The 15,710-nt window shown below is 43.2% G+C and overlaps 1 protein-coding gene and 1 pseudogene across 1 annotated transcript; both read right to left on the bottom strand.

The window, feature by feature from the left end:
* Window positions 1-8,005: 8,005 nt before the first annotated feature.
* On the bottom strand, window positions 8,006-8,611 carry LOC101822704 (annotated as a pseudogene).
* Window positions 8,612-14,427: 5,816 nt separating this feature from the next.
* LOC101822433 (olfactory receptor 226) lies at window positions 14,428-15,363 on the bottom strand. The gene has a single exon (XM_005064241.4). The coding sequence runs from the start codon at window positions 15,361-15,363 to the stop codon at window positions 14,428-14,430; it is 936 nt and encodes a 311-aa protein (XP_005064298.1).
* Between the last annotated feature and the right edge of the window lie 347 nt (window positions 15,364-15,710).

Raw genomic sequence — 15,710 nt, 5'->3', positions numbered from 1 at the left:
TTTTGCCAGCCCATTCTTTGCCAATTTGCTCATCACTCCTCTCTCTCTGTCACTGGGTTCCTTGGGTTCAGTTCAGTGATTAGTTGTGTGTTTGCCTCTGCTTCCATCAGTCACAGGATGAAGGCTCCCGGATGGTTATAGACATCAAGTTCATTATCAGGAATGGGCATTCGAGGTGGTCCCTCCACTATTGCTTAGCTTGCCAATTGATGTTATACCTTTAGATCACTCGAGGTCACTCTGGTGCCTGATCTGTCTTCGATCCTATGATTCCCTCTTCCCCCTATTCTACCCCCACCCCCTCAACTTCCTGTTCCCCCATGACCAACTCCCTTCCTCTTTACCCCCTCTATTCTTCCCAGGTCCCACTCCCCCCACCCTCGCCGTGTTCCCATCCATTCAGGGGATCTTGTCTCCATCCTCTTCTCTTGGGTACTATGCATATATGCATATTTTTTAGGTTCTTTCCTGTTTCCCAGACTCTCTATCTGTGGAAGTGCAGACTGGCACTATCCTGATCCATATCTAAAATCCATATATGAGTGAGTACATACCATGTTTGTCTTTTTGTGACTGGGTTACCTCACTCATGATGGTTTCTTCCAGTGCTATCCATTTCCCTGCGAATTTCAAGATTCCAATGTTTTTTTCTGCTGAGTAATACTCCATTGTGTAAATGTACCACATTTTCTCTATCCACTCTTCAGTTGAGGGGCATCTAGGTTGCTTCCAGTTTCTGGCTATTACAAACAATGCTGCTATGAACATAGTGGAGCAGATGCCCTTGTAGTATGAACCTGCCTCATTTGGATAAATGCCTAAGAGTGGAATTGCTGGGTCTAGTGGTAGATTAATTCCCATTTTCCTGAGGAATCTCCATACTGATTTCCAAAGAGGCTGTATGAGTCGGCATTCCCACCAGCAGTGGAGGAGTGTTCCTCTCTCTCCACATCCTCTCCAGCATAAATTGTCTTCGGTGTTTTTGATTCTAGCCATTCTGACAGGAGTAAGATGGTATCTCAGAGTCGTTTTGATTTGCATTTCCCTGATGGCTAAGGATGTTGAGCACTTTCTTAAGTGTCTCTTGGCCATTTTAGCCTCCTCTACTGAGAATTCTCTATTTAGCTCTGTACCCCACCTTTCAAGTGGATCCTTTGGTGTTTTGGAGACTTGTTTCTTGAGTTCTTTGTAAATTTTGGAGATTAGCCCTCTGTCAGATGTAGGGTTAGTGAATATCTTTTCCCATTCTGTGGCCTGCCTTTTTGTCTTTTTGATTGTGTCCTTTGCCTTACAGAAGCTTTTTAGTTTCAGAAGGTCCCATTTGTTAATTGTCGATCTCAGTGCCTGTGCCACTGGTGTTATCTTTAGGAAGTGGTCTCCTGTACCAACTCGTTGAAGAGTATCTCCCACTTTCTCTTCTAAAAGTTTCAGTGTGGCTGGATGTATGTTGAGATCTTTGATCCATTTGGACTTAAGTTTTGTACAAGGCGATAAACATGGATCTATCTGCAGTCTTCTGCATACCAGTACCCAGTTATGCCAGCACCATTTGTTGAAGATGCTTTCTTTTTTCCACTGTACAGTTTTAGCTTCTTTGTCAAAAATCAGGTGTTCATAGGTGTGTGGGTTAAAATTAGGGCTTTCGATTCGGTTCCATTGGTCTACCTGCCTATTTTTGTGCCAATACCAAGCTGTTTTCAGGACTATAGCTCTATAATAGAGCTTGAAGTCAGGTATGGTGATGCCTCCTGAAGTTCCTTTATTGTATAGGGATGTTTTGGCTATCCTGGGCCTTTTGTTTTTCCATATAAAGTTGATTAATGTTCTTTCCAGGTCCTTGAAGAATTGTGATGGAATTTTGATAGGGATTGCATTGAATCTATAGACTGCTTTTGGCAAGATTGCCATTTTTATTATGTTGATCCTACCAATCCAAGAGCATGGGAGATCTTTCCATTTTCTGGTATCTTCTTTGATTTCTTTCTTCAAAGACACAAAGTTCTTGATATACAGGTCTTTCACTTCCTTGGTTAACATTATCCCCAGATATTTGATGCTGTTTTTGGCTATTGTAAAAGGTGATGTTTCTCTGATTTCTTTCTCAGTCACTTCATCATCTGTATATAATAGGGCCACTGATTTTTTTGAGTTTACCTTGTATCCTGCCACATTGCTGATGAAGGTGTTTATCAGCTCTAGGAGTAACCTTGCGGAGTTTTTTGGGTCACTTATGTAAACTATCATATCATCTGCAAATAGTGAAAGTTTGACTTCTTCTTTTCCTATTTGTATCCCCTTTACTCCTTTTGTTGTCTTATTGCTGTAGCTAGAACTTCAAGTACAATATTGAAGAGATATGGAGAGAGTGGACAGCCTTGTCTTGTTCCTGATTTTAGAGGAATTGCTTTGAGTTTCTCTCCATTTAGGCTGATGTTAGCCGTTGGTTTACTGTATATTGCTTTTATAATATTCAGGTACGTTCCTGTTATCCCTGATCTCTCTAGGACCTTTATCATGAAGGGGTGCTGGATTTTGTCAAAGGCTTTTTCAGCATCTAGTGAAATGATCATGTGGTTTTTCTTTCGCAGATTGTTAATATGATGGATTACATTGATAGATTTTCTAATGTTGAACCATCCCTGCATTCCTGGAATGAAGCCTACTTGATCATGGTGGATGATTTTTCTGATGTGTTCTTGAATCCGGTTTGCAAGTATTTTATTGAGTATTTTTGCATCAATGTTCATGAGGGAAATTGGTCTATAGTTCTTTTTCTTAGTTGTGTCTTTGTGTGGCTTGGGTATCAAGGTAATTGTAGCCTCGTAGAAAGAGTTTGGCAGTGAGCCTCCTGCTTCTATTGTGTGGAATACTTTGACGAGTATTGGAATGAGCTCTTCTTTGAATTTCTGGTAGAATTCTGCACTGAAGCCATCTGGGCCTGGGCTTTTTTTGTTTGGGAGACTTTTGATGACTGCTTCTATTTCATTAGGGGTTATAGGTCTGTTTAGATTATTTATCTGTTCTTGATTTAGTTTTGGCAAGTGATATCTATCCAGGAAATTGTCCATTTCCTTTAAATTTTCAAATTTTGTGGAGTACAGATTTTCAAAGTATGCCCTGATGATTCTCTTGATTTCCTCAGAGTCCGTTGTTATGTCCCCTTTTTCATCCCTGATTTTGTTAATTAGCATGTTCTCTCTCTGTCTCTTTGGTTAGTTTGGACAGAGGTTTGTCTATTTTGTTGATTTTCTCAAAGAACCAACTCTTTGTTTCATTGATTCTTCTCAGTGTTTTCCTGGTTTCTACTTGATTGATTTCAGCCCTCAATTTGATTATTTCCTGGCGTCTGCTCCTCCTGGGGGAGTTTGCTTCTTTTTGTTCTAGAACATTCAGCTGTGCTATTAATTCTCTAGTATGACTGTTCTCCAGTTTTTTCATGTGGGCACTTAGTGCTATAAACTTTCCTCTCAGCACTGCTTTCAAAGTGTCCTATAAGTTTGTGTATGTTGTGTCTTCATTCTCATTGAAATCGAGGAAGTCTTTAATTTCTTTTTTTATTTGTTCCTTTACCCAGGGATGGTGCAATTGTGCATTGTTCAATCTCCATGAGTTTGTAGGGTTTCTGTGATTTGTGTTATTGTTGAATTCTAATGTTAATGCATGGTGGTCTGATAAGATGCAGGGGTTATTCCAATTTTTTTGTATCTGTGGAGATTTGCTATGTTTCCTATTATGTGGTCAATTTTAGAGAAGGTTCCATGTGGTGCCGAGAGGAAGGTATATCCCTTTGTATTTGGGTGGAGTGTTCTATAGATGTCTGTTAAACCCAGTTGGGTCATAACTTCTATTAATTCTTTTGTTTCTTTGTTAAGTTTCTGTCTGGAGGTCCTGTCTAGCGGTGAGAGCGGAGTGTTGAAGTCTCCTACTATTAGTGTGTGAGATTTTATGTGCATTTTGAGCTTTAGTAATGTTTCTTTCACGAATGTAGGTGCCTTTGTATTTGGGGCGTAGATGTTTAAAATCGAGACTTCGTCTTGATGTATTTTTCCTTTGATGAATATGAAGTGCCCTTCTTCATCTCTTTTGATTGATTTTAATTTGAAGTCTAATTTGTTAGATATTAGGATTGCTACGCCCGCTTGTTTCTTGGGGCCGTTTGATTGGAAGATCTTTTCCCAGCCCTTTACTCTGAGATAACGTCTGTCTTTGGTGTTGAGATGTGTTTCTTGTATGCAGCAGAAGGAAGGGTTCTGTCTTCGTATCCATTCTGCTAGTCTGTGTCTTTTTATAGGCAAGTTGAGGCCGTTGACATTGAGGGATATTAATGACCATTGATTGGTGATCCTTGTTTGCGCTTGATTTATTGTTAGTGAAGTTATTTTGTGTAGTTTCTCCTCCCTTTTTCTTTTGGTGTTTTGTAAAGTATGATTATATATTGCCTGTGTGTTTGTGAATGTAGTTATCTTCCTTGGCTCTAGGTTTTCCTTCTAGCATTTTCTGTAGAGCTGGATTCATGGATACGTATTGTTTAAATCTGGCTTTGTCATGGAATATTTTGTTTTCTCCATCTATGGTAATTGAGAGCTTTGCTGGATATAGTAGTCTGGGCTGGCATCCTTGTTCCCTTAGCGTTTGTAGGACATCTGACCAGGATCTTCTGGCTTTCATCGTTTCCATTGAGAAGTCAGGTGTAATTCGGATAGGTCTGCCTTCGTATGTTACTTGGCCTTTTTCTTTAGCTGCTCTTAATATTTTCTCTTTACTCTGTAGGTTTGATGTTTTGATTATTATATGGCGAGGTGACTTCTTTTTCTGGTCAAGCCTATTTGGTGTTCTGTAAGATTCTTGTACTTTCATAGGCATATCTTTCTTTAGGTTAGGGAAGTTTTCTTCTATGATTTTGTTGAATATGTTTTCTGTACCTTTAAGTTGAAGTTCTTCACCTTCTTCTATACCTATTATTCTCAGGTTTGGCTTCTTCACGGTGTCCCATATTTCCTGGATATTTTGTGTTAAGGATTTGTTGGTTTTGAGATTTTCTTTGGTTGACGACTCTATATCCTCTAATGAGTCTTCAACACCTGAGATTCTCTCTTCTATCTCTTGTATTCTATTGGTGATACTTGCATCTGTAGTTCCAGACCGTTTACCGAGCTTTTCTATTTCCAGCATCCCTTCATTCTGTGTTTTCTTTATCGTTTCTATTTCAGCTTTCAATCCTTCAACTGTTTGAGCTATTTCCTTAATTTTCTTGGTTGTTTTTTCTTGGTGCTCTTTAGATTCTTTGAGAGATTTGTTTATTTCTTGAATTTTCCCCCCCATTTCATGGATTTTTTTGTTTGATTTTTCTTCTATTTCTTTAAGGGATTTCCTCGTTTCTTCTTTGAGGGTCTCCATCATCTTCATGAAATAATTTTTAAGGTCTGTCTCCTCTTCTTCATCTATGTAGTGCTTTTCGGGTCTTGCTGGTGTTGGATCCCTGGATTCTGGTGGGGTCATGTTGGTGTTTCTATTGCTGAGTGATCTCTTATTCTGTCTTCTTCCCATCTCTTCTTCCAGTGGGTGCTGGTGGGGTCTTTCCGTCTCCACTGGTCTCCTTCCTTACTGCAGCTGAAGCTGGGGATGCTGAAGCTGGACTCGCTGGGGTTGGGGTCTTGGAGGGGCTGATGTCTTTCCTGTGTGGGCGGCTCTTCTGGAAGCCGGGAGCGGCCCCGAAGATGGAGGGGGATGTGTGATGGGCGGGCGGTCCCCGCTGGAGACCCAATCTCACCTGAAGCTGGGCTCCCTGGGGTTGGGGTCTTGGAGGGGCTGATCTCTTTCCTGTGTGGGCGGCTCTTCTGGAAGCCGGGAGCGGCCCTGAAGATCTTGATTTAATTTTTATGTGTAGAACCTATCCAGAAAACTGTCCATTTCTTTAAAATTTTCCAGTTTTGTGGAGTATAGGTTTTTGAAGCATGATCTGATGATTCTCTGGATTTCTTCAGTGTCTGCTGTTATGCCCCCCCTTTTCAATTCTGATTTTGTTAATTTGGATATTCTCTCTCTGCCTTTTGGCTAGTTTGGATACAGGTTTGTCTATCTTGTTGATTTTCTCAAAGAACCAATTCTTTGTTTTATTGATTCTTTCTATTCTTCTCTTTGCTTGTATTTTATTGATTATTTCCTGTCGTCTACTCTTCCTGGGTGAGTTTGTTTCTTATTGTTCTAGAGCTTTCAGGTAGTTTGTTAATTCACTAGTGTGGGATTTCTTTAACTTCTTTATGTAGGCGTTTAGTGCTATGTATTTTCCTTTTAGCACTGTTTTCATAGTGTCCCATAAGTTTGAGTATGTTGTACATTTATTTTCATTGAATTCTAGGAAATTTTTAATTTCTTTCTTGACCCAGTTGGGCATTATTCAGTTTCCATGAGTTTGTAGGCTCTCTAGAATTTGTGATATTGTTGATTTCTAACTTTAAGCCATGGCGACCCAAATCTCTCTCTGTGGAGATTTGCTTTGTGACTGAGTATGTGGTCAGTTTTAGAGAAGGTTCCTTGGGGTGCTAAGAAGAAGGTGTGTTCTTTTGTGTTTGGGTGCAATGTTCTATAGATGTGTGTTAAGCCCATTTGAGTCATAATGTCTGTTAGATCCCTTATTTCTTTCTCTGTTGATTTTCTGTCTGGAAGACCTGTCCACCTGTGAGAGTGGGGTGTTGAAGTTTCCCACTATTAGTGTGTGGGGTTTGATGTGTGATCTAAGCTTTATTATTGTTTTTTTTTTAAATGTGGATGCCCCTGTATTTGGGCCATATATGTTCAGGATTGAGACTTCTTTTTGATGGATTTTTCCTGTAACGAATATGAAATGTCTTGCATCGTCTCTTTTTTTGGTTACCTTTAGTTTAAAGTCTATTTTGATAGATATTAGGATAGCTACACCAGCTTACTTCTTAGGTCCATTTGCTTGAAAAATATTTTCCCAACCCTTTACTCTGAGGAAATGTCTGTTTTTGAAGTTGAGATGGGTTTCTTGTGTGCAGCAGAAGGATGGATCCTGTTTTCATATCCTTTCTGTCACCCTGCATCTTTTTAAGGTGAGCTGAGTCCATTGATATCAATGGGATATAAGCGATGCCAATGACCAGTGATGGTTGATTCCTGTTATTTTTTGATGGTGGTGTGTGTGTTTCCTTTTTTTAAGATTTGCTGGTGTGGCATTATCTATTGTCTGTGCTTTTCTGGGTTGGAGTTTTCTTTCTAGTGCTTTCTGTAGGATTGGATATGTGGATAGGTATTGTTTAAATCTGGTTTTGTCATGGAATATCTTGTTTTCTCCATCTATGGTGTTGAAAGTTTTGCTGGGTATAGTAGTCTAGGTTGGCATCCACAATCCCTTAGAGTCTGCATAATGTCTGTCCAGGACCTTCTGGCTTTGAGAGTCTCCATTGAGAAATTGGGTGTTATTTTGATGGGTCTAACTTTATAGGTTACTTGGCCTTTTTCCTTTTCAGCTCTTAATATTCTTTATTTTGTATATTTTGTGTTTTGATTATTATGTGATAAGAGAACTTTTTTTTTCTGATCCAGTCTATTTGGTGTTCTGTAAGCTTCTTGTATCTTCATAGGCATTTCTTTCTTTAGCTTGGGAAAGTTTTCTTCTATGATTTTGTTTAATATATTTTCTGTGCCTATGAGCTGGTATTCTTCTCCTTCTTCTATCCCTATTATTCTTAGGTTTGGTCTTTTCATGGTGTTCCATATTTCCTGGACATTTTGTGTTATGACTTTGTTGCCTTTAATGTTTTGACTGATGAGTTTATTTCCTCTATTGTATCTTCAACGCCTGAGATTTTCTCTTTCATCTCTTGCATTCTGTTGGTTGGTTATGCTTGCATCTGTAATTCCTGTTTGTTTACCCAGATTTTCCTTTTCCAGAATTCCTTCCATTTGTGTTTTCTTTGTTGCCTCCATTTCACCTGTTTGATTTTTCCCCCCTTGGTTTTCTTGGCTTTATTGATGTCTTTCAATTTTTTGTTTGTCTTTCCTCCATTTCTTTTTTCTTTTGAAAATGTTAACATTTAATTAACCTCTCTGGGTGGTTCAAGCCACCAGGACACAGGCACCTCCAATACCCTTTATCTTCTCTTCAGCTCTCCTGCTGAAAAATTTGGCTTTCACAATGACAGGATGCTTAGGGAGCTTCCCCTTCCCCAGAAGTTAGAAGCGGCTCCCTGGCACAACATCAGAGATGGGAGCAGCTCCAGTCTTGTTCTTGGCAGCACTGACCGTGTCTGCTCACTGACCAGTGTCCACCACTTATCCAGGTTGACAGTCAGGCAGAAGCTCTGGTTCCTCTTTTAAGTGGTAATGCCTCATACCAGCTTTACCAAAGTAACCTAGATGGTATTTGTCAAAGTTGACCCTGTGGTGATGCATGCCTCCAGCATTCCCACAGCCTCCTGAATGCTTGCGGCGTTTACTAATGTGACTGTGGCCATGGCTCACATGGCCCCGGAGTTTCTGGGTCTTCCTCAGTCTGGATGACATGGCTGCAGTAGAAAAGAAAGAGCCCCTCCATTTCTTTAAGGGAATTCTTCATTTCTTCTTTAAGGGCCTCCATCATCTTGATCAAGGTTTTTTTCTTTTCTTTTTTTATTAATTTATTTTTTATACTCCAGATCAATTTTTTAAAAGATTTGTTTATTGATTATGTATACAGTGTTCTGCCTGCATGCCAGAAGAGGGCACCGGATCTCATTACAGATGGTTGTGGGCCACCATGTGGTTGCTGGGAATTGAACTCAGGACCTCTGGAAGAGCAGCCAGTGCTCTTAACCTCTGAGCCATCTCTCCAGCTCCCAGATCAAGTTTTTAAAGGTTGTTTTCTTCTGCTTCTTTTGTGTTGGATGTTTGGATATTCCTGATGTAGTGCCACTAGGTTCTGGTATTGCCATAGTGCTCTCCAGGTTGTTCAATGTATTCTTGTATTGGTGTCTATCCATCTCTTCTTCCTGTTGGTGCAGGCAGTGTCTTTGCCTCTTGATCCAATCATCTCAGTTCTCTCTCTCAGCCCTCTTGGTGCAGTAGATGTCTTTGTCCCAGGGAGCTGCTGAGGTTTCGATGGATAAATGGGTTTTGGGGACAGACTCTCAGTTCTCTCTGCACAGGAGATAGATGTCTGTGTTCCAGGGAGTATCCCTCAGTTCTTTCTGCACAGTGGATGTCTGTGTCCCAGTGGGCTGCTGAGGTCGTGGAGGACAGGTGGTTTTGGGGTGGAGTGGGCCTTGTAGATTACAGAGTCCTGTGGGGGCTGTCTGTGTAGCCTGCCTGCAGGGGTCTTTCCTGCTGCCCTGCTAGTGTGACTGAGATGGGTGGGGGGAGGGTCTGGGGTTTTGCCATGGGACTGAGGGCCTAGAAGTTGTGTGGTTCAGATAGGAAGCTGGTCACTCACCTCTCAGTCCTCTGTGTGCAGTATATGTCTGTGTTCCAGGGAACTGCTGAGGTCACCGGGCCCTCCCTGCCTTTGTAGGGTAAGTGCAATCTCAGTTCCAGGCAGCCATGAGGGTTTTCATCTGCAGTGGACTTGCTTTCCAAGACCCAAGATTACAGTCTGAGCTTCCAGGCAGCCCTGTTCTGGTTGAGGCTTAGTATAGAGCATTATGGGAATCCGAGGTGGATCCAGTGGTGAGGGGCAGGACCTGGAGAGGAAAGTGGTCCTGGCAATTTGGGCTCAGCAATCCCTGGTTAGTGTATGGAGCTCCTCTCTTTGAAGCTAGTGTGGTTTTAAGCTTCCTTTCATGTGCAGTTGAAAGACTGTAGCCCAAAGGCTGGCCAATGCCCTCTTTTAGTTCAGGCAGGGAGGGCTCCCAGGTGCTTCCCCCCATCCATACTTCATGGTGAAATGTAATGACAAACACAATTTATTAGAAGGTCAAGGCCCACTGTAACACACAAGTGTGGGAACACCAGACCTTGAGCAGAGACCCACTTCCCCTTCTGCCTGGGAGTAGGCAGCTGTGAGATAATGTTTAGTAAAAACATGTTTACTAAAAACAATACAATGCCAGGGGCAATACATTCCTGGAAAAGGCCTGCCCACGGAAACCACCCTGACCTCGACCTTGTCCAAAGACTAACTGTCTCTTCTGACACGCCCAGATCAGTTTTTGGTGTCAGAGCAGAGCCAGCCAGGGTAGAGGAGAGAGCAGAAGCTTCTCTGGTGGGAGCCTTTCTTAGGAAGTTTTCTTGAACCTTTTTGGGGCCTGCTTAAAGTTTTCTTTACATCGTTGAACAAGTCTCTGTGTTGTCAATCCCCGACACCCTCCGCACGTTCTCGGACACAGGCCGCGCAGCAGACGTGACACACAAGAATAAGGCCAAGGTATAAAAACAGAACACAAGAGATTTGAAGACCCAGAGGAAGTCAAAGCAAACACACACACACACCACAGTCATATACGCACACTCACACACACTCACACACACTCACACACATACACTCACACACTCTCTTACACACTCTCACACAACTCTCTTACACACTCTCACTCACACACACTGACTTGCACACACTCTCTCTCTCTCTCTCTCTCTCTCTCTCTCTCTCTCTCTCTCTCTCTCTCTCTCACACACACACAATGACCTGAGCAGACACGATATTGATAACTAAGAAGAGGATGCTGTAAAACAGGAATAAAAACAAGAAAGGAATTTTCAGGTCAGAACATATTGTTCCCCCAAAAGAAGAGAGGGTTTGAGTTTACAAAGCTAAGGCTGTATCCTTTGAAAGATAAAGACAGTGAGAGGAAAGGCCATCAACCCAGGGGGCCAGTTTTGGGTTCTGACACTTGAGGTTGTTCCAAGCATGAGAGTGGAGAAGAAAGAGAACAGTAGGAAACACAGAGGAGGGTGGCTCCCACTGCACCAGGTTGTGTGATGTGCACGGAGGCAAGAATAGCATCTAGGACCTGATGTTTGAATAGGCACGGAAGCTCTTAAATATTAGCAAAAAATTACTCTGCTGGGCACTAGAAAGCATTGTTACAGAGTAAAAATCTGTCAACACATGCTCCTGCTTGTGGACCAAGGAAGAAAAATGTCCTTAATTGTTTCAGAAGAGGAAGACAAAGTATTTGATTTCAGTCAATACCCCTCTATGGGGGTGGGGGGGGAGCCAAGAAAACTAGTCATGGGACTGAATTATTTACTTGAGGAAGGCTGTCCTAAACCCTGCAGCATGAACTACCATGTTTGTTTATTTGGTACTGCCATTTCACCCCATTTGTATGTTGAAACCTCATCCCAAGCACCTCAGAATGTGGCTGAATTCCACAATAGGATCTTTATGGCAGTAACAGGGTCACAGTCCAAGGGTATTAGGTCAAAAGTTGTACAGAGACAAAGGGACCATGTAAGGGCATGAGAGATGTGCATTCTTAAGGCAAGAAAAGGGGCCTCAGAAGACCCTACTTACCAAGGTAAAATAAAAATTAATTCTGTTGTTTAAACCACCTTGTTTATGGCATTTTATAATTGTACGAACAAGCTAAAAAAGAAACCTGGAGATTCTGAAGATGAAAAGGAATGACCAGGAATACCCAAGTGTAGGGATGTGGACAGTATCTTGATTATGTGAGCTTTCCCCTATACCCAAAATAACTTCTAGAAGACCAAGGAAGAGGGGCTCATGTAAGATACTAAAAGTTGGGCTGGAGAGATGGCTCAGCAGTTAGGAGCATTTGCTGCTCTTTTAGAGGACCTTGCTTCAGCTCCCGGCACCCATGTGGTTCCAGGGGATCTATCGCCCTCTTCTGGTCTCTATGGGCACCAGGCACTCACATGGTGCAAATACATGCATGCAGGCAAAACACTCATCTACATAAAATAAAGGCAAATAATCTTAAAGATACTAGGGATTTGTGTGTGGTGGTAGAAAGAATGCAGTCCAGTCTGGATAAGGGACACACAGAACAGTTCAGAGACCCAGGACACCATGCACTAACTCCTTGTCCACTGTGGCTCTTCATCTGTATCCCTTGTGACCACTCTTCTGTGCTGTCTGTGTGTGTATTCATTAGCCTGCAGGCACACATGCATAAGCAAGTGCACACGTGTACGTGGGAGACCAGACAAAAATCTCAGGTGTTCCTCAGGAGTAATCATGTGTTTTTGAGACAGGGTCTCTCACTATGCTGGAACTTGCCAAGTAGGCTGGGCTGTCTGACGAGGGAGGCCCAAGCACTTGACTTTCCCAGCACTAAGATTACAAGCATGTAGTACTATGCCTGTTTTTTTCTTTTGAATGTGGGTTTTGGGGATTTATGTGTCTCTTTGCAAGGCAAGCGCCTCACTGAGCAGACTCATCAGTCCTCTGTGATTGTTTTAATAAGCTGGCCCATATAAGCAACTGTTCCCCAGAGTTTAGTGAGCTCTCTAGCAAATGAGAAGATCCCCAGTAAGGGATTATGCAAAGCCCCATTTATAGCTGTTTTATGAGAAAGACAGGTAAAAATCCTTGGGCTTGAAGTTGGCTTCTGAATTGTGAGTGGCTCTCTGGGCATTCAGCTAAGATCTGTGGAATTGAGTATTCAGTGTCAGAATTGAACTGAATTAGAAGACCCTCTATATTAGTTGCAGAATTTCTTGACTGGTAAAGGGGGGCACTACCTTACACATTTGGTCCCAAGTGTGTTCTTTGATGACTGATTACTGTGAAAAAATTAGTTTTTTTTTAACCTAGGAAAAGAACAAAAGGAAAATTCTAGAATGAACAAAATAAAACCAAACACCCAGAATTTAGACGTAGTTGGAGAGAGACTTGAGAACCTGGAAGATTGGAAGAAAATGTCCAGAAAAGGGAGTATATAGCTCTGAATGTGAAGAGACAGAGGGATGCTGGAGAGATGGCTCAGAGGTCAAAAGCACTGGCTGCTTTCCCAGAGGACCCAGGTTCAATTCCCAGGACCTACATGGCAGCTCACAATTGTGTGTAACTCCAGACTTCAACACCCTCACACAGATATGTATGCAGACAAAACACAAATGCGCACATACAGAAAATATATTATAAAAAAGAGATGGAGGGCTATGGTAAGAAGATCTGGCACACACGAGGTTTTGGAGCAAACAAAGAGGAGAATAATGCAGATGCAGTATTTAAGAAAGTTATACAGGATATGTTTAAAAAAAACTGATGGTGATGCAAGCCATAAATTCTGGAAGTATTACAAACACCAAAGGCAGAAAATATAAAGCGAAACACACACTTAAGACAATTGCAAACCAAACAAGAAAAGCTCAAAAAATTATAGAACAAGTTATCTACAAAGTATAAAAGTTGTTGACAGCAGAGTTCTCAACAGAGAGCAGTTGGTGTGGCAGAAGCATGGTCTGTGCAATCCCTGCCTGGATCACAGAGCCAGCTGCAGAAGAATGGTCAGTAGTAGAGAGACAGTAGATAAAATCAGCACTGGAAGTATGCATTACACAGTTACCAAAAGGAAGATGATGCGGTTGTATTAAATCAAAGCAGAATTCAAACATTAAGTGTCAAGGCAGACAGACATACCAGAGACAGAGGCATGCTTCCTCATGATGAAGGGTTACATCTATGAAGGTGACAAAACAACCTAAGTATGGATGTACTTTGCTGCAATTTCAGAAGTACAAGGTAAAACATCAAGACACAGGCTACAAACACAACACAAACATTTACACAGACTTGCGGTATCTGTTAAATTCTTCCAAAGGCACAGGTGAGGTTCATCACTCTAGGTGGCTCTCATGAAGGAAAAGGACAACCACAAAACCAAGAAGGAACTTGGCCTGGCTAACAATGACAGCCGTCGGGAAGGTGAATGCTCGCATTACTGTTTCTGTCCTCATGCCCCACAGAAGTAAGAAAGGGCAGGTGCATGCTTGCCATTTACTCATCGTGCCTACCAAGCTTTGTGCAAGAAGATGTAATCAGCCACCCTTGTTTCTGAGAAAAGGGGCTTTCTGCATCTTCAGTAGCGCCGCCTGCCCTTGCTGGAACCCTTCTACCTACCTTATGCGAAGAAGGCCAATCCCACGGCCTCAGAAGTGGGGCATTCGAGGCTGGTCAGGGAAAGGACATAAAGCCCACATCCTGACAGTAGACAGGGAGCTTCCTTTGGACTCTGAACTGAGATTTTCAGAACAAAGGACTTGCCTGGACTGCTAACAAGAGTAGCAGTCTGTGGGTCAGGGCTAAGTTTCCCAGAAGAGTCTAGAGTCTCTAGGTCTCGGTCAGCTCCACTTGTTTGTTGCTGGCTAATGACTACATCGTGCTCTTAGATACTCTGAACTGTGGGGAAAGGACGGGCTTGTCCCCATTGACGAGGCAGAGCATAGCCTTGGGTGGTTGGTAGGCGTGTCTGAGAGCAGGGCAGGGGGATCTGCCGTTCCAGCACACCCAGCAACTGGCATTCAGGAGAACCTGGGGTTCTGGAAGAGCTTGGTAAGTGCTTCCCTGATGTCACGGTTCCTCAGGCAGTAGATTATAGGGTTCAGGAGGGGAGTCACTACCGAGTAGATCACAGATACCAGCTTGTTGAGGTCGAAGGAACTTATGGCATGAGGCCGGGCGTACATGAAGGTGGTGGTGGTGTAGAAGATTAAGACCACCACCAAGTGGGAGGCACACGTGGAGAAAGCCTTCCTGCGGCCTGCTCCTCCCGGAATCCTCAGGACAGTGGCAAGGATGCGGGCATAGGACACTGAGGTCACTATCAGAGAGGTTGCAAGTACTGCCAGAGCTGCCACAAAGTCCAGCATTTCAATGGCAGTGGTGTCTGAGCAGGATAGTTGCAGCAGGGGCGAGACATCACAGAAGAAGTGATTGAGGGCATTGGGGCCACAGAACCTGAGGCGGGAGATGAGAGCTGTGGACACAAAGGAGGCCAAGAAGCCCCCAAGCCAGGCACTGAGAGCCAGATGTAGGCACAGCCTTGAATCCATAATAGCTGGGTAGTGCAGTGGGCGGCAGATTGCCAAGTATCGGTCACAGGCCATAGCAGCTAGTAAGAAACATTCAGAGGAGCCCAGTGAAAGAAAGAGGAACAGTTGGGTGAGGCACCCTGAGAAGGAGATGGTTTTTACCCTTGCCAGGAGGCCAGCAAGCAGCTTGGGCACTGTGACTGTAGTGTAGAGGGTTTCCAGCACGGACAGGTTGGCCAGGAAGAAGTACATGGGTATGTGTAGCTGCCGGCTAGCACTGATGGTGCCCACGATGACCAAGTTCTCTAGGACAGTCACTGCATAGATGATTAGAAATAACCCAAAAAGCAGCCCTCGTAGGTGGCACAGTTCTGGGAAGCCCAGAAGAATGAACTCTGTCACCAAAGTGTAGTTGCAGTTGCTCATGGCCCTTTATAACTGGGAGGCCTCTTCTGAGCACCTTGGAACAGCAAGGACTCAAGTGCCCTGTGTGATGGGCCCAGGCCACTGTTCCATTGGCCAAAGATGTTGGAGGCTCTGCGGCTCCTGCTGGGGTCTCAAAGGCAAGGGCTACCACACTGTCCCAGGACCAACGGACTTCTCTGTGGCGACTCCCAGGGCCGATCAGCCTTGTTGGCAGGGAGAGGTCAGACAAGCAGGGAGGGCTTTCACTGTACTTTCAGGATCTGCTGAGATACTTACCCGCCATGGCCATCGTGAAGCTCACTTTCACATTTTACCAAGAGCTAACAGCTGAGTGATGGCCCAGGGTC

The sequence above is a fragment of the Mesocricetus auratus genome, unplaced genomic scaffold (assembly GCF_017639785.1).
Source record: "Mesocricetus auratus isolate SY011 unplaced genomic scaffold, BCM_Maur_2.0 Super-Scaffold_4256, whole genome shotgun sequence".
In the NCBI taxonomy this organism is placed as follows: Eukaryota; Metazoa; Chordata; class Mammalia; order Rodentia; family Cricetidae; genus Mesocricetus; species Mesocricetus auratus.
The sequence above is the reverse complement of the archived record's forward strand: the minus strand, read 5'-3'. Positions and strand labels throughout refer to the sequence as shown.

Excerpts from the sequence above, each read along its gene's own strand:
- LOC101822433 (XM_005064241.4), bottom strand. The coding sequence starts at position 15,363 with ATGAGCAACTGCAACTACACTTTGGTGACAGAGTTCATTCTTCTGGGC.